This window comes from Lates calcarifer, linkage group LG5 (assembly GCF_001640805.2).
Source record: "Lates calcarifer isolate ASB-BC8 linkage group LG5, TLL_Latcal_v3, whole genome shotgun sequence".
NCBI lineage: Eukaryota > Metazoa > Chordata > Actinopteri > Centropomidae > Lates > Lates calcarifer.
This window is the reverse complement of record NC_066837.1, coordinates 18,690,012-18,713,403: the sequence shown is the minus strand read 5'-3', so window position 1 is coordinate 18,713,403 and position 23,392 is coordinate 18,690,012. Positions and strand designations below refer to the sequence as shown.

The window sequence follows — 23,392 nt, the reverse complement described above, 5'->3', positions numbered from 1 at the left end:
TGTAACTGTAACGTGCTATGTAAATAAATGAAGTTAAAGCAAGGTTATAACTTCCTAAAACTGAGCTACAAGTACTTTCAACAACCCACATTACAATGATCTGAACAGCTTACATCTACTCTATTAGAATCTATGGCAATGAAAAGTCTTCTCCTCTCAGTCATCACTCGTTTGTTTTTGCAGCCACAGGGCACAGTCTGTTGTTACACCACTTCACATTATGGCAGCTTCCTGCAGCTCACTTCAGGACATGGAAACAGCCTCACACACCTCATAATGGCCTCAGTGAAAGGTGATCATAGTCAATTTTTTTCTGCTTTGTACACAGACCAACAGTGTAGATGCCATTACATCTCGTGGACTGAAGAAAAAGTGTTTCAAGTCAGTTAAAATCTGCATAATGTGTTGTTGCATAAGCGTCAAACTAAGAGCAAAAACAGAGTCATGTCAAGTCATGTCATGTCATGCAGGTAATTGTGGTAAATATCACTGAGGGGGAAAGTGCAGAAGCCGTAGCAGAAAGAGAGGGTGAAGGCTGTTGTCAGAGGAGGTCGGCGTGGAGATTTATTCAGACGTGTTTGAGCACATCAGCCTGTCTGTGCTGAGCAGACAGAGGGCAGATTTTACTTTAAGCGCCAGAGTTATTTCAGATGAACGAGACGGATAGAAGCACAGTGACTCACAAACGCACAGTTTCTTGTCCAAAATCCACTCCATTGATGACACCGGCTAAAAGAGACTTCAAGCACCATTTGAAACAAAGTGACAGGAGTTTGTAAAACAGGTTGTGATATGACACAGTTACACCAGCCTGAAGGCATCAGTCTCAGGTAAAAGGAAATGGTGAATGAGCAGAGCTCCCTGCTGTGGACAACTTGGGAAACTACAAGTTGAGCTGAATTTTCCATTTTTAGTATTGCAAAAAAACTGTACATGTATACCTGTGTTAAATTAAAAATATGGACTGACACTTTATATTGAATATTTTACACACAGAGCTACATTTACTTGTTATGAAGAGTAAAAACAGTTGTATCATGTCTTCTCTCCACAAATAACCCTGATGATGCCCACAGTCTGTCTCATTCAAAATTGTAGGAGGAACTGATTAAGATGGATGTTCATTTGCTCGCTGTGCACTGACGGTAGCTAAAGCTTCATGAACAGCAACAAATACATTTCAGACATTTTTAGCTGTTAGGGTTTCACCTCTCTGCACCTGATCACTTGAGTCTGAGAATGCGACTGCAGACTGTACCAACGACTGTAAAAATAAATACACACTGTCACTATATTATTTTATTATGTTGCCAGAACTGAACATCAGTCAAATTTAAGGAACTAAAGCTCAGTGCTCTTTGTGATAAAGATTAAATATGTTTAATGATTATAATGACGTATCAGGTCACAAAAGCAAAGCATTTTGGGAGTTGTTTTTCTTTTTTAAAACTCCTGCTTTTCTAATGAAACATGCCGTTGGAAAAAAAGACCACGACACATCAACTTTTCATGAGTTTTTATTTATTTATTTATTTGATTTTTAAGTGTTTTATTATTTTTTTTTCTCCAAAAAAATCCTGAGGTATTCACAATATAATGGCATTTATTCTGTTTGAAATGAGACTGGGGGGGGGGGGGGGGAATAAAATACAGCCAAAAACAAAACAAACAAACAAAAACAAACAAACAAAATTAAAGAAACAGGCAGTAAAGCTGTGTCAATTGATACAACTGTCAAGACAATATATCCGTGGTGTCGTACATACAAGAAGCCTTTGAACTGCAACAGCGGTGACTGAAGTCAATCCTCCCCCCAACCCTGCAGAACTAGCAAACTCATGCAATCTAGACTGAGAACTGCGTTTAGAAAAAAAACCAAGCGTCAAACCTCAATGATATTTCAAAGCAGGTGTGTCCCACCTCGACTAACAGGGAGTGCAGGTTAATAACAAGCCAATCAGTCCACTATCATAGTAGTTATCATCAGCTCAAATACATAAAAACTTAAACAGAAAAAACAAAAACAAATCTAGTTTGCTTTGTAGCCAGCGCTCAGTGCTTTACTGATTAAAAACCATCCGAGATTCAAACAGTACAAGCTTTAACTGTGAGTTCATAGCAAAGCACTAGAGTTCAAATACACCATGCTGTGGCTTTAAACCATGAACAGTTTGTTTTTGTCAGGGCCGTCTGAGAGGGTAATAATGGATGTCAGTGAGTCTGACAGTCACAGTAAAGCCTGAAGCAGTTCACTTTACTGCACTGTAGGTTTCTATTTTAACCTGTTACTCTGTTACTTTATAAACTGTATGTTAGTGTGATGACTGATTACATTTTGCTTTCTGTACACAATGGTAAAATGCCAATGACAGACTACTCCTCTACCTTGAGTCCTGTTTGCCCTCCACAAAAAAAGCAATACACATAAAAAACAAACCAAAAAAAAAAACAACAACATACAAATGACCAATAAATAAATATCAGTGAAAAAAATACACTGTTGAATCATTTTCTTGCTCTGTGTCACAGATCTATATGATTGATAAAATAACTGCTGTGACTTTAAGAAAATAAGGAAAACACCCAATATTCTCCTCTCTGCACAACAATCCCAAATCTGCAACAACAAAACAAAAACAAAATAAAACCCATCACAAGTGCAACATCAGTCACAACAGTCTCAGCATTAGGGGAAATAAAAGATTGAAAAAAAAAAAAAAGCTCTGGTAATTAGACCAATCAGCTCAATACTACAGCATCAGACAAACCAGAAAGAATAAAAAAGAATAACCAGAAAATAAAATAAAAAATAAAATCCAAAAGCAGTGGGCAGGGATGAAGAAAGAGGGGGAAAAGAATAAAATAACAGCACACAATTTATGACCCAAACTGGGGTAACAAGAAATAAATTGATCATGATATCTGATCAAAGGAAAACAATATGTAATAATAATAATAATAATAATAATAATAATAAAATACTATTAGACTTTCAGTTCAGAGGTTATCTTTATGTGGCAGTTTAAATAAGGTGGACAGACACTACAGCGTTACAGTGAGAAAAACTGTTGCTCCACCTCGCCAGAAAAAGAAAACTTTAGAAAGACGCTCTCAGCACTGTCTGTCTGGGATCACCCATTTATTTCTTTGTTCAATTTGGTGTCATCTTTGCCCTGAATAATAATAATAATAATAACAACAACAAAAATAATAATAATAATAAAAACAGTAATCATAGTAATCATAATAATAAAAAACAATGGACAAAAATAAAAGCTAATAATAATAATGATCACCATCAATAAAGACTTTTGGTAGACGAATAAACATCACACACACTCTCTCCGCTCGCTCACACAGCTAATTGAAAAGAAAGATACACGGCACATGAATGAGGGGAAACAGGACATTTGTCTAACAAACACCGTCTGCTAATAAAGATACAGCTCTTCCTCCTCCTCCTCAACAACTAGTTACGGGTCCAACGTGAAAACATATATTGCAAAGTCGACAGAACTTTAAAAAAAAAAAAAGGCAAAAAACTGTGTCTTTTCCTAAAAACACAATAAATTCAACATTTTCGCAAAAAACAAAAATACAGACTATATGTGTAAAAATCATAAATAAGGATAAAGTTTTGTGCATCCCCGCCCCAACCGACCGTTGTCTTGGAAAAAAACAAAAAAACAAAATCAAACAACAAAACAAAACAATGGCAGTTACAGCGGTGACAATAACATGCAATTGATATACTTTACAGCATTGATCTGTATCTCCCCCACACACTACAAACCCCCAAGTCTAACCCGCATCCCTCCCCGACCCCAATACAATCCTTAAATATTTGTCAGCTCATTCAAAACATATCTCTTGCTCTCTCTCTTTTTCTCTGTGAACTAGCTGCAGGGGGGAGGAAAGGGGAGGGAGAGGGAGGAAAAGTAAAACACACTGTCGCTAACTCCAGTTTATCCGTAAATCTGTGTATGTACAGGAGGCTTTTTTTTCCCCATCGAAGCAAGCTGACATGGTTTGAATGACTGCATAGTGAAAATGATATTTGGTTTACTTACAGATGGGGGGCGACGAGACACACACACACACAAACGTGCGTGCGCGCACACAACACACCACGCACACACGCGCTCTTGCTCGGTGCCAAGGCACAGCGCAGGTACACGCTGTGAACTAGGTGTCTTTATACACGGCTGGCCTCGCACCCGGCAAGCTAATATACACATAAAGCCACTATTGGCAGTAGCCAGCATTGCTGTGTTGAATGGGTAACTTTATACATTAGCGTGAATGTGTGTGTCAGACATGTTATTTCCTCACACACACATACCTACTCACACAGTCAGATGCACACCTGGCCTGACTTGACTGATTGGTTTCACAGAGGTGTCGCGTGGCACCGTCACCCAGTCTGTGTGTTTTTTTGGATGTAAAGTGCGCGCTAACAGCAACGGATGAGCGAGTGTGTGCGCGTGTTTTGTAAAATACAACATCAGCTTTATAACAGAGAAACCTCGACAGTGGGAGACTGGGTCCAGCTTTGCGTTTGGACGCAAGTTAACACAGAAACAAGAGTTTGAACAGTGAACAGTTGTAGTGAGAGTGGGTTGCACCGTCTCCTACTGTGATTTACATTTGAAACTGCACCAATGAGAACACCTCAGGCTGCGCTGGCACCGCAGGTCCAGCCTGAAGGATGCTGAGCACCAGATCCAGGTTTATATACAACAGTTTGAGCAGGGAGGCTAAGTGGTCGGATCATGATCAGCCCTCAATCCTAGCTAATTTTTGGAGAGTTTACAAAAGCAGGACAACCCTGTTCTTTTGCTGAAGGTAAACCATGGCTTTACATCAGGTCCAGGTCACGTCCTGGTCTCAAGATTAAAAACCAGACAAAGGCTGAGCTAACGGAGCTAGTGCCAACTCTCCATCTCATCTGCTCAGGGGCCTGTATCATGAAGTGACATGGACTATCTTTGGGGCAGATTTTTTTCTGGTGTCACAATGCTGGCTTACTTATAACCAGGGTAGATCACCATGGTAACCTAGAGAGCAATCTACTGGACAGACAGACCAATCAGATCTCAGGAAACATGGCGCAATCATTCTGATGTGGCTGGGAGCACAGACTTAATAAAATAAAGAGGTTATACACTAACACACTAACAGCCTAATGAATGGCCTGACAGTAATTATCTTTAACACTCTTAACCCACAATACCAACTGTATTTAAAGGGGCACTCCATTGTAACAAAATTCAGTTTACTTAGCAGGACTAGTACTCCTCAACCATCAGGGTTGTATTTATGGGAAATCCATTGTTTTTTAGAGACTTAGCGTCTACAAAGACCTACACAATTATGAAAACTAATCTAATTAAACTCTTCTGGTTGTGTGATGATATTTTATACCACTTTTTTTTTGCTGCTTCTGTAACATTCAATTAGTTTGTAATTAAGCACTCTGCCTCTTTCTGAATTAGCTGTGTTAGTAAAGCCAGAGTTAACGGAGCCAGCTGGTAACCAGCTGTGCGATACCAGATTCCCAGGATGTTCAGCGGCTCGGTGAAGCCAGGCAGCCCCAGAGAGAGACCTAGACTAATATGAACTTCACTTCTTGACACAGGCCTGTGGTCAGTTTGATTCACTGAGCAGAAAGAGGAGCCAGCTGGTTTTTATTGCTTGGCCCTTGTCGTATGTTAATGCACCAGTCTCCCCCTGTACAGTATATGACACAAACACGGCACTGCTATACTACAGCGCCCCCCCCACCCTCTCCCACTAGCTATAGAGAGATTTCATATATATCATAGCTGAGAGTAATCAATTATAATGTCAATAACAATAGTCATAACAATAACAACAACGCTCTTGTATTTTTGTTTAAGTTGTGGACACCTTTGGTGTGAACTGTCAAGGTTGTCAAGCTTGCAGGCGACCTGTGGACAAACGGAGGGATGGATGGACAGAGTAAAGGATGGATGTGACAAAAAGCATCTGGACAGACAGACATCCCCGCTAATCATATCTACACTGTACAGAGTTGTAGTGTGACGATGGGATATAAATGATTAACTACTTCCATTACACATAGAGCTACATTTGAGGTGAGGTGTGTGTTTACATTTTGTGTGAGTTAGTACTTTTTGTGAAGCCAACCTCCCTGCACTTTCTCTTCTAATCCATCTCACTTGCTTTTGCCCTCTTCACACTTGCTCCTCAGTATTTGGTAACATGTGTAGACATTGCATTATTTCATTTATTTGGCTTAAAAGAAAAAGAATAAAGTATTTGTCCTTTGGGGAAAAGAAGTGACAGCAGCGTCTAAAGCAATAAAAAGTAGCAGCAGTAGCAATGTAATAAATAACATAGTTTGAACAGAACATCAACATCATAAACACAACACGCTAACTCACTCGCTAAAATCATAATTGGTAGGTTGGTGTAACACCATGAAAGCTTTTTACAATAACTAGCTAGCCTCAGAGCTCGGCAGCCCCGTGAAACTTGGACTGATGTTCTCCCTCCATTTCTTCTCTCCTTTTTCAAACTCTTACTTCCTGTCATCCAACTCCAGTTTGTCTCTGACTTTTCTTTAACTTCCCATCCCACTTTCTTAATGCTCCCTGTCTTCCTTCTCACCTCACTCCATCCTCTCCTCCCTTTTTCCTGTCGTTTCATCTCCACTCATCTATTCTGCCTTCCTGACAACATCCCTGGATCTCTCGCTCACTCTCCCGACACTTTACGGTTTCTTGTCTCGATCGATGCCACACCTCAGGTCTCTGTGTCTAGCAGTGATTTGGTTTGGTGCGTAACGGGGCGTAGGAGGTTTTGAGTCTGCACATCTAGCAGGCTTTGGCGGTGGCCCTGTAATAGGGGAGGCAGTAGGACTCTAGTCGGTCAGTCTCTGCAGACCTGCGCTCATGAAGTACATCTATACGCTGCAGTTTTTAAACACACTGACCAGTTCAGCTGTTACACACACACACACACACTCACTTTCACCTTAACAATCCTCTAGGTCAGGGGTCTCAAAGTCAAATTACCTGGGGGTGTCTTTCTCTCCCCTCTCTCTCATAAATATGATACTGCTCTACATGTGAAGTGGAGTGATGCTGCTTCAGACTGTATTGAAGGAGGGTAACAGCTTTGTCCTTGAGAGACAAGAAACAAGTCACATTAAACTCCACAAAAACTTAATCAATTTTCCCAAGTCTCTGAAAACTGTCTGAGCTAGTGTCAGGTACGCTATGCTAAGTCTGAAGCTCATAGTAGGAAGGTACCATTACTTCAATCATCAATACACAGATAGATTTTCATAGATGATTAATTGTTTCAAAAGTTTTTCAAGCAAAAATGCAAAAAAATCACATCAGGTCCAACATGAAGGTTTTCTGCTTTTCTATTAACGGAGTATCACAAAGTTCTGGACTGAAATGAGAGGAAAAACCTACTTTAAAATCAGCCTCAAAAGACTGACAGACACACACCAAAAAAACAGGGATAGAATAAAACAAAACAACTGATGTGTGGGTGTCGTTTAACAATCAATTCTTAATGCGGGCCTCTTTATTTGAAACCCCTGCGCTAGGTTCGAAAAACACCAAAGAGTGTGGTTCTGAAATTTCACAGGAGCAGGTCTAAATCTCTTGGCCTCCACCAGCAACATCCTACACGCAGCCTTTGGTCTGGAAACACAATGGAGCTACTACATCACACTAAACAGCAGAGGCAGACGGAGAGGTGGACAAAGAGGAAGAGGTAGACAAACAGAGAGTGAAGTAAAGAAATGCTCCACAGGTAATAAAATCTACTCCGTTTATATTCTTTGTACAAGATAAGCTTCTGTTCTTTAGCCCTCTTAATGATGAAGCACTCTGCTCCCATTTTCACCTCTCTCCTTCCTCACACTGGTAACAGTTATTCAGTCTTACAAATGGTCACCAACGAGCGCACGGCTCCCACCTTCTACTTTCTCTTGCTTTTTTTCCCCACACTTCAAGAAAGAGTCGGAGACTCCTCTTCTCTTACTCCTCTTAGTATCCCTCCTTGTCTTTTAACGCTCTTCTAACTCTATCCTGAATACACAAAAACAAACCCATAAACGACTCCTCTACAAAGCTAGAACGCAAAACTAATTTTTTTGTATTTTTTCCAATTGTGCAGCTGCAAAATACAACGATGGATATTCTAAACACATTTCATAGCAATGTTAATGAGAATTACTATTTTTACATGTTAAAAATAAGCCAACAGATTAATTTGTTCTTGTTTGTGTGTTAGAGCTGTAGTGTGAAGGTGAATAAATGACTAGGAAATATAATCTCACTTATAAAAACAACCAGTGACTGTGTCTTGATATTTATTCATACACGCACACACACAAACACAGGAATGCTCACTCACTCACACACACTCACATACACACACATAGCTACAGCCTGAGAATGTGTGATAGTAGAAACACCTGAAGAATCATAATTGCACCGGACATTGCTGTGTCCACCATAACGTTTATGTACAAGAGCGATTCATGATTGCTAACATAGCAGATGCTTTGTTCCAGTGTGTAGTGACTACTCTGTTGACTAATCCAAACGGCTTGGATCAATGCTGGAGACAGACATGTAGGTGAAAAACTAATGAAGGGTGGAGGAAATAGTAGAAACACATATGACACACACACACACATACACACACACAGTTTGTACTGAAGTGTGTGTGTCTGTTAACACACACTGTGATGTGACGTGATATGATAGTGTAACGTGATGTAACAGTGTGTAAATGAAAGAAGCTAACTACAGTGTGAACCCTTTTCTCAGCCCCCTCCTTCCCCGTGTCTGCCTGTCCAGATTTGACACAAACCTAAAGAGAACCACCTGCAGCGTCTACCCATCCATCAGTCCCATCTCTCCGTCCATCACTCCATCTGTCCATCCAGAGTCCTCCATCGAGTCTCCTTCTCTTCCTCCACCTCGTCAGGTTCTCCGGTGGACAGATGGACAGGTGGGCTGGGTCTAACGCTAGGCTTAGCTGCTGACGCTGGGCTAGACTAGGACAGACTGAGTCTGGGCTTGGCAAAGCTAAAGCTAGGCTAGACTAGCGCATGGCTAAGCTAACGCCGGGCTGGGCTAGGCTAGGCTACCTACTGAAGAGCGAGTGGAGCTGGTGCTGATGGCTGTAACACTGGCTGCTGCGAGGCGACTCGGTGCGATCCATCACTGTCTGAAACCAACCGGCCACGTCCACCTCCAGCACCTCGTAACGCCGGATGAAATTATGCTCCTGGATGAAGGAGACGCACAAAGAAATGGAGACATTTGCTTACAATTGAGTTTGGGGAAATTCTGGTTATTCTGCCAATTGCTCATTACACCTGACTGGTGACTTACCAGCAGCTGGTGGTATTTTGGCCTTTTTCTGTGATCCTTTGTGAGGCTGTGGAGAGACATGCACATGAAGTGATGCTGCAATGCATGAATTTTAAAAGAGTCAGTTTTAGTGTGAGATTTGAACTCACCAGTCTTTGACAAAGGACTGGAAGTCAAGGGAGAAGCCCATGCTGAGAGGCAGCAGAGGAGGATCTTCCTGCAGCACTTTGGTCAGAACCTCAAAGTCTGTCTTGCAGTTCTTGTAGGGAAACTGTCCCGTGGCCAGCTCCACCTACAGGACCCCGAGACTCAAATGTGAGGATTTGTTGCTTTTCTTTCATGTGGGTGATGGTTAACTGAATATCTTTATCTTTGAATAAATAACACATCTCAAGACCACACCTTGATTCATAGGGGATTATTGCTATATTATTATTATTCAAAGAGACTACTGATTACAGATGTGCGGTAGATATGCATCATCAGCTAACCACTCATGACTGATAAACCTACAGTGGGAAATTCAGATGAAAGAAAACATCCCTGTCCTCACATGAAACAGCTTGTCAGAAACAGGGCTCGTAGTTCATGTTAAGCAAACAAGTACAAAGCCTGGTAGTGAACACTGGTTCGAGGTCAGTACATCAGATCTCTGTGCTGACCAGGAGAGTCTATTCACACTGTGTTTACACCCACAAGTTTGAGACCATATACAAATATCATGCACCAAATGCTCAGCTGCTTCTTTTTTATCTTATAGTGACATAGTGGCATCACATGATAGTGACAGACAGTTGTTCCTTAAGTTTTTAAACCCAGTCAAAATATTAGCCATCATAGTTGTGCATTACAACAATTTAGTGAGATATTTGTTGTGTATTTTTCCATTCAGGAACATCTGAAACATTTGTTTAGATTTAATATTATTATTATTATAGTTCCAACAAAAAAAAACAACTACACAAATCTCGTGGAACCCCTGACCAATCAGGTTAGCACCTGTTTTATATATGATAATAAAAAGATGGAAGACTTACCAGAGAGATGCCGAGGCTCCACACATCTGCTCGGATGTCATAGTCAGGTTTGGTGGGATCTGGAGGGTCTATTCTCTCAGGCTGCAGGAATACAACAAGCAAAACTGTTTAGGAAATCAGTGTGTGTATCGTGTATAAACTGTAAATTTGTAAGGCTACAACCACAAATATGACTAACTGCATGTGTACAGAGGACTGACAGGATGTGAGTTGTTTGAGCTTGCTTTGAGTGTACACTGTATGTGTGTGTGTGTGTGTGTGTGTGTGTGTTTTTCACTCACTGCCATGTAGGCAGCACAGCCGGCACTGCGGGTCTTGGCCTTGGAGTCGACGAGGCGTCCGCTGATGCCGAAATCACACAGTTTGATCTGACCTTTAGCGTCCAGGAGGATGTTGGAGGGTTTGACGTCCCGGTGGATGACACCATGTTTCTCTTTTAGGTACTGCAATGCTTTCACTATCTGGAGCAGAAACACACATAGTAAGAGTGAGAACAAAACAATCGAGTGAGCAGTGTTACACTTTCCCCGTCTGTGTATGCGTGTGTTTTTTCCACTTACTGCCACGGTCATCTTTCCTAGGATTCGCTCTGGGATGGGGCCCTGGATTCTCTTCTTCAACTTCTCCGCACATGTTCCCATCAGTTCCATGGCAATGAATACATCCGTCTGTATGTGTAGACAAACACACACAGACACATATCCGTGTTAAGACACAGAAATACAAATGATCTATTTTGGTACACAGTAATGTATTCTGAGGACACCCACGTTGGTAACTATAGCGCCGTAGCACTGGATGATGTAAGGGCAGTCGTGACTTTTCAGCACCACGTCCAGGTCCATCAGAATCCTCTTGTTCTCATCCTTGTTTCCTGTACGACGCATTTGCTAGTGACACACAAACAAAAAGACATGTGAGACTCCCGCCGGCATCTGAATGTATGAAACTTACACCATGCTGTGTGAACGAGTTAAGTACCAAACCATTAGGAAATCACAAAACAAAGACTCCTCCGGTGAACTGACTGCCTGCCTAATTGTTAAACAGTCTGGACGGCTACAATTAAGTCGACTCTTTAATTGGAGGGTTGTTACGTGGGGTTATTACTGCCACTGTGTTGGTAAACTAGTCACAATTAAAGCACAACAGAAAATGAAAGAGCAGGACTAAGCCGTGGTGAGCATCAAGCTCTGAGTGTATTTTGATCAAGTTGACTGGATTTTTGAGACTTTTAGTCTTTATGGTCCTGTGAGGAAATCTGGTTTTACATATTTATCTTATCATATTTATAACAACATTAGGAGGTGTGGAAGGGCATGAAGCAGATCACAGGCTTTAGCATCAAAGACCATCAGCAGGAGGACAGCCTGGACAGAGCCAACGAGCTGAAAGTGTTTTTCCACAGGTTCATCTTAGCACTCCCTGCTGGCCCTTCCCCACAAAGGACCACTCTTCACACCCTCTCAGACGCCGACTCCACCACCACCTCACTACCATTCCTGCTTGCTCGGTACCTCTAACTGCAACCCCCCTGTTCCAACTTCATCTGGATTGACCACACTGCCTCATGTGACTGTGACAGTGGACCAGGTTAGGAGACAGCTTGTAAAACTCCAGCAGGGCAAGGCTGCGGGACCTTAGAGCATTAGCCCCAGGGTCCTGAAGTCCTGTGTTACCCAGCTGTCTAATATCCTGCAACACATTTTCAACCTGAGTCTGCTGGTTTAGTACCGGTACCTAAGAAGGCCACACCATCTGGCCTCAATGACTACAGGCCGGTCACCCTCACTTCACATGTGATGACAGTGCTGGAGAGACTGGTTCTGGCCCACCTAGTGCCACAGGTGAAACCTGCTCTTGACCCACTTCAGTTTGCTTCTCAGCCTCATGTGGGTGTGGATGATGCTGTAATCTGTCTGCTGCAGCGTGCCCACTCTCACATGGATGGCAGTGAAGGCACAGTGAGAGTGCCTTTAAAACCATCCAGCCTTTGTTGCTCAGTGAGAAGCTGCTCAGGATGGGTGTCAGCATGTCCACCGTGTCCTGGATCAAATAGACCACGGTTTGTGCGGCTGAGGTCCTCCCTGTCTGATGTGGTGGTCAGTAACACAGGAGCACCTCAGGGGACTGTCCTGTCTCCATTTCTGTTCACTCTATACATCTCAGACTTTCAGTACAACACTGATTCATGCCATGTCATCAGTTCTCTGATGACTCTACAGTGGTGGGGTGTATTAGAAATGAGCAGGAGTCGGAGTACAGGGGATTAATAGATAACTTTGTGGAGTAGTGCAACAAGAATCATCTGCTCCTAAACATCAACAAGACCAAGGAGTTGGTGGTGGACTTTAGGAGGACTAGGACTGTGACCACACCCATAACTGTCATGGGTGGGAAGGTTGGAATTGTGGAGGACTACAAATATGTGGGTATCCACTTGAATGACAGACTGGACTAGAGCACTAACAGTGATGCCGTGTACAAGAAGGGGATGAGGAGACTGTATTTCCTGAGGAAACTTAGATCCTTCAATATGTGCAACAAAATGTTGGCGATCCTCTACTAATCTGTGGTTGCTAGTGCCATCTACTTTGCTGTAGTCTGCTGGGGGAGCAGCATTAGCGCTAGGGATGCCAACAGAATCAAAAAACTCATCCGCAAAGCTGGGACTGTCATTGGACACAAGATGGAGACGTCTGAATCAGCGAGGGACAAGAGATCACTGAACAAACTGCTGTCCATTATGGACGACCCATCTCACCCCCTTCTAAATCCATTACAGAGACAGCGGAGCTCATTCCCCAACAGACTCATTCAGCTCCGCTGTCACAAGGAAAGCTACAGGAAATCATTCCTGCCATTCTCTAACAACTCCCCTGTGCGTGTCACGTGAACACTGCCACCTGTACACGTTTTGAAAATACTGAGACTATTTATTCACTCACAGTAGTTGGAATATTGTACATATTTTTTTACATACTTCAATGCCAGTTTTGCCCATCCATTCTTAGATTAAAATACTGCACATAACTATATTTATTAATCATTTGAGACTGTGAATTTGTAAATATCCTTATGCTGCAGTCAGCAACTACTCTTATCTGCAATCCTGCCCTTAACTGCAACTTAAATTATTTTCCTGTATATATATTTTAAAGATTTTTCTTAGTATTTATACTCCTTACTCTTTTCATAATGTTTGTTGTTACCTAGTGTTGCTGTCTCTGCTGTACATCTATCTATCATCTATCTATTATTTATCTATCTATCTTTCAGTAAGCGTGCATGAAATATAAGCCAATCAGATATTACCAGACACCAGAAAATGCATTATGAGAAGACTTGTGGCTTCCTTTCAAAGCTGCTGTTGATAGGAAACCCATCTTCTGAAGTACCTAAATTCTCTCTCGCACTGCTTAAACACAGTGGCCAGAAACAGCAGCAGCTGACAGGGAATGCTTAGAAGTGTCAATTATGTTCTCACAAACCTAAGACAAATGATCTGAAGCTGATTGTTCTGTACAGAGCCTGTTCTGATTGGAACCCCATCAAATACATTACTATTAAAAAGAACTTCAAACTGAGTGATATATAAGTGTAGTATAATAATCTAATGTAAATATCTGGTACTTATCTTCCATTTCAGTCCTGTTTTAAAGTAGTTGCGTTATTAATTATTTAATTGTTGATGTATTTTTAAATTTCTCTGGTTATTATTTTGTCAAGGGTTAGTCTAGACTTAGGCCCATTTGTATGTATTTATGGATCCCAGGGCGACTAACTTAAGCTGAAGCTGAAGAGGATCCTGTAAACAATAAACTTATGGCATGGGGAAGAAAACATTTTATTCTTATTACATCTAAACTGAGGAACATGAAAACATTTCCTGGAGCAAAGAGATTTCATTTCACAAAAAAAGGTTGACTCAGATCAACAACATCTTTATCTGCATTTGTAAGAGCCTGTGGCTTCAAAAGATTTCTGTTCAACTCTTATCAACTTTGCAGCCTCACTGACTATGCCTGATAAAATGTTCCTCTGTTTTAATTTATCAGTCGCCAAAATAAACAAACATTTGCAGCGGATTTCATTGTAATGACAGATGCTTAGTAGCTGGTCTTGAATATGACGACGGAGTTTGACTTTTGCTGTTTAATAACAATATAGCCTCACATTACTATTAACCTGCATTTTTCTGTATTTTGTCTGATAATGTCATGATTATAAAATTATTATTTTATCTGCAGCTGAACAGCTTGATAACATCTGCTGATTAACTTAGTATTTATACGCCATAATCAGCTTTCATACTCATTCAATTGTCCGACAAGAGACAGTGTAAAGATGTAAATGAATACAACTACATTATAAATTCAGCTGCATTAAAAGTAGTAAGTTGAGGCCATCTCACTCGTATTTCTCCTGTCTCTCTCTGTCTCACTAACCACATACACTTTGCTATGCTTGTCTGAAGCTGTTTACACAGTCTGGGCAGGATGTGGCTGGTTGTGTGAACAGTGAAAACAGGTAAGTGAGGGAGGGTCTTACCTTGACAGCGATGACATGGCCCGTCTTCTTGAATCGCACTTTGAAGACCTGTCCACAGGTCCCGCTGCCGATCTCCCCCTCGCTGATCAGGTCTGTCACCTCCGCTGGATACCGCTGTGTGTGGACGCACGAGAAAGCACAAACAATGACAAAACAAGATTTTAGATCCCTCTCTAGACATTTTTACTGGTTGCACAGTTAACTGAATGTTATTATTTTTCGATGCAAACTCTTCAAGATGAAAATCTGAGGAGAGTGTTTGACTTTCTGCATCATGAGGCAACAGTGAACCCCTCTGGGCCTTTTAGTAACAAATGTTTTCATGTGTAATTAAGCTGCTCCCCCACGGGCCACAATTGAGAATACCAGCACACAGTGGGAAGATGCATGATTTCCCTGCTTTGTTAAAATTAAATCAGTGGTGACTGAGATGCTGTGAGTGACAGCTTATTGAGTGCATGACGCAGCAACCCCTCAGGGCTAATGAGAGGAAGTAAAAACAATCCTGAGTGCAGCAATGAGTCACATCGTTTCAAACTTCTTTAAACCCTGATTGGCTCTGACTATGATACTGGACCTGAAGGCTGAAAGAGGAAAAAAATAAAAAAATAAAAAAATGAGGCCAATGCACAATCAATCTCAATTTTATCTTGGCAGACAAAAACAACAAACAAATAATGTTCTGTTTATTGTCAAAGAGAAAAAAATGCCACGCAGAGCTGTTGTTTTTTCTGATTGAGATTCTGTGCTCGGCTCAAGGACACTTCAGTGGTGTTGATGTTTGCTGTAATAGTATTTTAACCTTGCCCTAGTTGAACAATGATCTCTGTGCTCACTTCAAACACCCTACCTGCTTTTTCGCTGTGGTGAAAAAAAGGCTTTTCTTGTTCAGAATAGTGTGCTAATAAAACATTTTTAAAAAACTCCTTTAGTGTGAAAATACTTAAGAGTTCAGTTACTATGTATGACTGTGATTGTGTCTCTATTTTCTTGTTGTCAAGGTCAAGGTTGCTTTTATTGTTGCCTGAAGAAAAAAACGAACTCCAGGATAAGTCCATGAGTTGTATTTTCCTATTTTCCTAACCTGTCTGTAGCACCCAAAGTTAACTGGTTCCTATTGAAGATGTAAAACCTTAAGAACAAGTCTTGAGTATGTAATTTTGTTGACAGCAAGAAAAATATCAACAAACATATGACATCTCATCCTGGTTTTCAGGTATAAATTTACAACGTGTAAGGGATTAACAATTCCAAACTAGAGAAACTCAAGGTGTGTCTGTATGTGTCCATCTCACCTGACCGTCGATCTTCAGATAACCCGTCTGTTTCATGATCTCTTGAAGTTTCTGGTCAATCTCTGCACTGTGGGGACAAAACACACAAGGACGCACAATGTCAGGGAGTGTAAACACAACATGAAGTATGTTTCAGTGTGAAACCACCACAGTGAAATGTGTGTGAGAGAGAGAAAGAGGGAGGGAGAGGGGGAGACTTCTGATTCACAAATGGATGCTGTGTGTGTCTCTGTACATCTCCTCCACCCACACTCTCTGCATGTGGATCCATTAAGTGTAACATAACCTGCTCTGCTTTAAATGATCCTTCATACTGCTCAGTCCTCAGCGTGTGTGTATTGCTGAGCTGAGGGCATGTGGATGTTCATGTGACAATCTTGTGTGTGTATATTTAACATCAGTCACTGTGTGTGTCTGTTTCGTCTCCATGTTTAAATCCCTCTTTTAAAAAGAGAGTTAAGACTCTCTCTCATCCTTTGTGGCCATCTTCATATGTGTGTGTCATTCTCAGGCCAGAGAGTTCAGATTCAAAGTTGTGATGCCTTAGTTGCATTTGAGTGTAAAATACTCATTAATAAAAAGCACTTACTGCTACTGATCCCTTAGTTAACATTCCCAGAAGGCTATTATTTATCCAGCATTAAAGATATATTGAATATTCTTTGAATAGATTGAATCAACAATCAGTCAACAATCTTTTACTACTATCTTAAAGTAGCAGTAAGTCATTAACACCAGCATGTGTCTAAGAGTCAACATACTTCTCTAGACTCTTCTGTAGGCCATAGGGAGGTGTGGGCAGGGTGAGCATGTGTCGCGGGCGGCTGGGGTAGGGGTGGTGCTGAGGCGAGCTCTCTGAAGACGACGAACGGCTGCCTCCATCGTTGGCCAGTGGCAACTGGAGCGCTGGGGTGGGGGTGGGGTGTAGGGAGGGGGGACATGACACATTAGACACAGACAGGAGACTAGTGGGTAGACTGGTGTGTTTTACACCAGAGGCCAGCATGCCAGAGGGTCTTAGATGGCTATGTTCATTCATGCATTCACTGATGCCATTATTTTAGTGATTCTAGGATATTGTGCACAAATAGTGGAGGTAATAACGTATTATTATTTCTGATTTATTAGCTTTGTTTGACAAATTTCTGTGTTTTCTGACTTTGTATTTCCTTCCTAGAAATCTGGCCTTCATTCAGTTCCACAAAATAAGTGTCTGAATTTTAAAAAAAGTGATCTATTATATCCTGTGCAATACAGACTGAAAATTATTTCCCATGAGACTCCAAGAGCAGAAGAGAATCTGGCCTTGGCGAGGTCAAAGAGTTCTTTCGCTGCAGCGCTGCTATCTAGACCCTGCACAGTATTTAACCAGCATATGAACTTGTTGAGGTTTTTTTCCCCTCAAAGTTACAGCTTTGTTTTTGTTTCGCTGATGTCCCGACCCAATGTTAAAACAAACAGGACGGTTATCTCAGAGCAAAAGCAACACCATTCTCAGGCAGAGAGAGACAGCACAGGGTTAGCCCACAGCTTGGGAGGTACAGTTTAGGGATGTGGATGTCTGCAGGTTGTTTTCAAAAGAAAAACTACAGATTACTAAAACATTGGGTTTATTTTGCCAGCTCCAGCCATTGTTTATTTTTTTGTCTAAATTATGATAGCATAGTCCTCACTAAAGCGACAGCAGAGATCTCAGGACATACACGCATTACTAAAAATATGACTAACAGGGGGAACAAACACGAGCAGTCAGCTGATCATATAGACTGTAAACAAGCTAACAGTCTATTTGGAAGTGAAACAAAGAAATTAATCTCTGAAATGTTTACAACGAAAAGTTATAATAATAATTTTACTCCTAGCCTGTGTTTTCTCTTCCAAAAAAGTTTGGCTAACTTGAGTGTCTTTTGTACACCCTATAACTACTTGTCTGTTGCCCCGTTGGACATCTTTTTAGTGACGTCCCCAGATCTCAGTAATTATTTTGGTGAGTACAATGTTGTCATAATCGATGAAACTGATGGCTGGAGCAATGAAAATAAAACCCAAATTATAATAAATCGTGGTTTGCGGTTAAAGTCAATATTATTCACACAAAGCCTTGCAGCCTAACTGATACACATAAATGATTTTATAACCCTGGACGCCAAATTAAGAGTTCACAACTGACTGGCACTGAAATCCAATATCCAAACAGGATATGCAACATGCTTCTGGCTCCATATAAACATAGGCGTAAATCATGCGTGAAGGGACATGTTAAAACTCTGCTGGTCTTGTAATATCAGGTATGCATGCAAGAACTGGCTCATTTTCGAATGGAAATGTTAAAGAATTTCAAGAGAATAATCCAAAGTAGTATCAGCACAGACCTGTCATGCACCAAATGCTCAGATGGAAAGTCGGCAGCTAAGATTTTAACTCCCTACTTCACATCAGCAACTTTTCTACATGTTGAGAACTAGTCTGAAAAACATTTCGTGGAACACGCCAACTGTTGTTATTATCATAATCATTATTGTTTTTGTAGTAGCAGGCTGGCAACTCCTCTGAGAGTGCCGGCGGGTGTTTGTATCCATGAGTCACCTGTGGATAGATCGGGCCTGTAAACGGAGAATCAGTTAGTGAAGGGGAAGAGGGGTTAGTGTGGAGAGGAAGGAAGACTCAGGCAGTCTTTGGCACAGATCGCATCTCCATAGTTCTGCTGGCTCCAGATGGACGGATGGGAGGATAGACAGGCAGACAGAGCGAGGAGGAGGGGGTAGACACATAAACAACACAGATACTCGCAGGCACTGCTGCACCGCCTCCTACTCGTGCAGTGCCGCTGCAAAGGGAAGGAGGGAGGGAAGGGACGCCAGAAGATGAATAACAGACAAACAACATCAAACAGTCTGATGTGAGAGAGAGAGAGAAAGAGAGGAGAAGTTCAGCCAAAACTGCATAGCACAGACTAAGCTGGAAGTCAGACAGTCAGTCAGTCGGACTCGGACAGGAAGGCAAGTCTTCAGTCGCCACACAGAGAAAACAGAGAGAGAAAGAGAAGCCAGAGTGTTCACAGCACTCCTGCAGACAGACCAGTGGGGATGCTGGATTAGAGACTGTGTCAAACAAAACACAACCCAAAACATCGTGCCGTGCACAAAAGCCACATGCACCGTGATTCTCTGCCTCCAGCAAAACGAAGGTTAATCATCTGACGCATGTCCACGCACATACACTGTGAACATCAAACACACACACACACCAACACTGCCCTGCCACTGGCACAGACACACACATAGTCAGAGAAAGAGAGAGAGAGAAAGAGAAAGGGAAAGGAAAGGGAGAGGGAGGGAGAGAGAGAGAGAGAGAGAGAGAGAGAGAGAGAGAGAGAGAGAGAGAGATAGAGAGAGAGGGGAGTAGGGATGGAAAGATGGAGGGAGGATGTGATTTGAGAGGAGGTGTAAATAAATGCTGGGCTAAAATATCAGCCCTGGTCAGGGACTGGTTTCACAAACATGAATAAAACGTTCACCCCCCCTTAGCGGAGATTCTCATTCAGTCGTAAAACTATCAGGCACTGGTGAGAGATAGAGGGTAAGGAATTGTGTGTGAAGTGTGTGAGTGGGAGAGAAGTTGTGTTTGTGTTTGTGTGTGTGTGTGCGTGTGTGTGCACGTGTGCGTGTGCATGTGCAGGAGGGTGGTTTGAAATACAAAGTCAACATGCTTAAAAGTTGTGGTTATAATCCACAATGTCTGTGAAACCAGACTACACTTTGTCAGCTGGTGAGAATACTTAAGTTATAGCATCTTATATGTCACTAAAAGACCATGTAGTTGGTCTGGCTGAAACTGTGTGTGCACCTGTATTTACTCGGGAGAATAAACTGACATTTACAGCCACTCATAAAATGAGTAATTGTTCTTTTTCCACACAGTCTGTCTTTCTTAGACTTTAAATTACACACTGACAGTAAGAAATGTGTGTAACTGTGTTAAACAAGTGTGAGTAATAACAGTCAGTAAAGTGGTAGTATTGAGAGCTTATTAAAATCTACTGGAGCAAAACAAAGGAAGCTAAATACGTGAGAATGTAAATAACTCCCCCGTTTCAAAGCTAATAACACTCACTGATAAGTTCAAGGGTGGTATAAATTACAAAATCAATAAAGTAATATCAACTAGAAAAGATGAAGGAGGAGGGGTTGGGAGGTGAAACGGGGGACACAGGTGTTGGAGGGGGAGAAAGAGAGGTGCAGTGGCAGAGAGAGCGATGGATTGAATGATACCTGCACGCTGGGAAGGGGCTGGAGCAGGACTGAGCTGGATCACGATGACTAGACAGAGGAAAAAAAAATATACACACACACACACATTACTGCACTGTACTACTGAGGCGATCACACGTGCTCACACACATACACGTGCTCCATCATGTCACAAATAGCGACAAACAAACAAACAAACAAATAAGCAAAAACAACGACTTTTGTTCACTCTTCACACGTAAAAACATACATACAAATCTGTGCAGTATATAAAATATAATTCTGGCATTACTCTCTTTTTCTTATTGTCTGCCAAATCCCGTGAAAAGACCAAAGTCAACAAAGCATCATTGTGTCAATACTTTCACACTTTCCTACCCTGTCTGTGGTTCCCACTGGTTCCTATTAAAGTCACAAATCCAGAAATGTACAGTTTCATTTCTCAAAAATGTTCATTAATGTCCTAACACAGCTGGACACTGTGGTTTTTTAGCAAACATTACTCAAACAGGGGTAAGTATTTCTTGGGGACTGCAGACTAATACACATTTGGTGCACTAAAGAGTATATACTGCAGCAGAATGGTGTAAGCTACAGTGTCCATGTGGCAATGAGCACAGTCAAGCAGTGCAGCCTTGAGGCTCATTGCAGTGTTTTTGATAGGGATGTATCATTCTAACAGAGAACCAATGCTCTCTTTTTCCCCATACTTGTTGCATGTAAGTATGGAGAGGGACTGCTGGTGCAGTGAAAACTGAGTTGATGGCTTGTGGTGACTGAATAAAGGTGACTGGTCTTGGAAAACCACTGACTTTCAGTATGACATTGATAAAGAAACAGTGTTTACTGTGAACTGGTTATGACATGGCTGTCACCTGATCTATTTAATAAGGTCAGTGTGTGATACCAACATAATAGTTCAGTGCGTCTCTTGTTTTTGATTGAGGAAACAGAGAAAGAAAAGCCATATCAGGCTTTGGATACACAGATGATACTTGTTAGTAGGATCAGATAATTGTTGGTGTTGGTCTTTTCATGGGGTTTGCTGAGTATAAGAGAAACACAGCCTTTGCTCTAACTCATTCACACTTTCCCCACTTTCAGGCAGCTAATGTCACCTCACAATACTACTATAATAAAAAATATCAGAAAAGGAAAAATAAAGCAAGTTTATGGTCAATGTCTCTTAAACCTCAAATGACTGGACAAGAAGTGATGATCTGTTGGGAAGAATGATCAGTGAGTGACCAAAGTTTGTTATATTGTTGCTTGTAGTTTTAAAAGTTCACTATCACACGCTGCTATGATAATAGAGATGTTTCTGTCTCCATCACAGTGTTTGTCTCCGTGTAACATGCTGACTCCCCTGCTCACCTAACCGGGCTGTTTGGTTGAGTTTTCCCCTCTGAGACGGTTCGAGGGCCCGGCGTTTACTGTTTCACCACTTCTTACAACACTGACTTCATATTCACTGAAAAACTCTGAAGGGATTTTATCCATTGGGTCAGCGGCTGACTGACATTTTAGCACACCGTGTAAAGTAGAAACCGTGTTACCAGCATTACACCACAGCCGACGGGAGTTAACGTATGTTTAACGTTAGCTAACGGTAGATGTTGGTAGCTGGCACAAACTAGCGTCTGTTTCGTCAAGGGTCAAAAATGGCATGGAAAATTCACTTTGCCACAAGAGTCATGGGCAAATACACTGCTTAATAACTATATGAAACTGCACAAACGGTTAGGTGAAATGGCACGTCTATAATATTTGCCTAAACAGCCTGGAAACCACATCAAATTTTCTGATTGACGCTGGGCCTGCCACCGACTATCACTCAGAGTGCTAGCCCGTTAGCCTAGCATGTTTGACAGGACAGAATCAAAACAGATTTCGGGACGTGACTGCCAGCGACATATTTCATGACAGCGCTTCAGGGTTTTTAAAATTTTGTTTCACTCACTATAGAAATTGTCCCACAGGTTAAGTAAGTGATTTGACACAAAACTCTACCGACCAAGCCGAGTCGGTGTTTGTTTATGTAGCTAGCCTGTTAGCATGTAGTAGCTAGGAGCAGCATTAACACCCCCACTCCTTCCCTCCCTCCCTCCGCCTCTCCGATCTTTCCCCCTGCTATTCTAGCCGTTACCGACTCCCTGGTCCTCCCCGGTGGACACTCACTCGGCCTGGGACGTGATCGCTGCGGACTCATGTCGATGTTGAGGTCGATTCTCCGGCGGGCTTCTTCGTTTTCCTGCTTTAGTTTCTCCTCGATTCGCGACAGCCTCTGTTCCAGCGACGACATCTTGAAAAATTGAGCACCATGTAGTTCCCAGCAGAGCTCTCGACTCCCCTCTCTGGCAGGCAGGCAGGCAGGGCCAGCAACACACACACACGCGCGCGCGCGCGCGACTTACTGACTGACTGAAGACACACACACTGCAGTAATGTGATCACTCATAACACACTCCTGTCCTCATGCACCTATATTTCACCATATTACAGAGTCATTCCTTTACAGTCAATAACAGCTAAAAGTCATATACCCAGTCTATACAGGTGGGTTTTTATTAGAGAGTCAGCAGGCTATCTGTCCCCAAAGGGACCTGAGGTTGAAGTATGAAAAGTCCAGGTAATGGAGAAAATGTATTCCCCACCCTGGAATTGCACTTGACTAAACAATCTCAGCTCAATGTCTACTTACTGGCGTGTTCTTGAACTTTTGATATTATCACACAGTCTTCATCAGATGACTGGATACCACTTTCTAATAAATGACCATTTACAAAAGCTGTAATTAATGGCTGTATCTGATTAATAAATCATTTACTAATGCTTTACAGATTGCTTATGGGCAATCAGTAAGTCCAACG

General features: G+C 41.8%; 1 protein-coding gene across 2 annotated transcripts; it reads right to left on the bottom strand.

The window, feature by feature from the left end:
• Nucleotides 1–1,501: 1,501 nt before the first annotated feature.
• map2k7 (mitogen-activated protein kinase kinase 7) lies at nt 1,502–22,910 on the bottom strand. Of its 2 annotated transcripts, XM_018664996.2 has the most exons (12): nt 22,701–22,910; nt 20,544–20,591; nt 17,034–17,178; nt 16,273–16,339; nt 14,978–15,091; nt 11,197–11,316; nt 10,987–11,094; nt 10,708–10,887; nt 10,427–10,507; nt 9,539–9,681; nt 9,411–9,456; nt 1,502–9,303 (listed from the first exon to the last, which is right to left on the bottom strand). In XM_018664996.2, exons 1-12 carry the CDS (start codon nt 22,822–22,824, stop codon nt 9,160–9,162), a joined length of 1,320 nt encoding a protein of 439 aa, XP_018520512.1. In that variant the 5' UTR covers nt 22,825–22,910; the 3' UTR covers nt 1,502–9,159. The 2 variants fall into 2 exon arrangements, with proteins under 2 accessions (XP_018520512.1, XP_018520513.1); XM_018664997.2 differs by lacking the exon at nt 20,544–20,591 and having other exon boundaries at nt 22,701–22,909.
• Nucleotides 22,911–23,392: the final 482 nt, after the last annotated feature.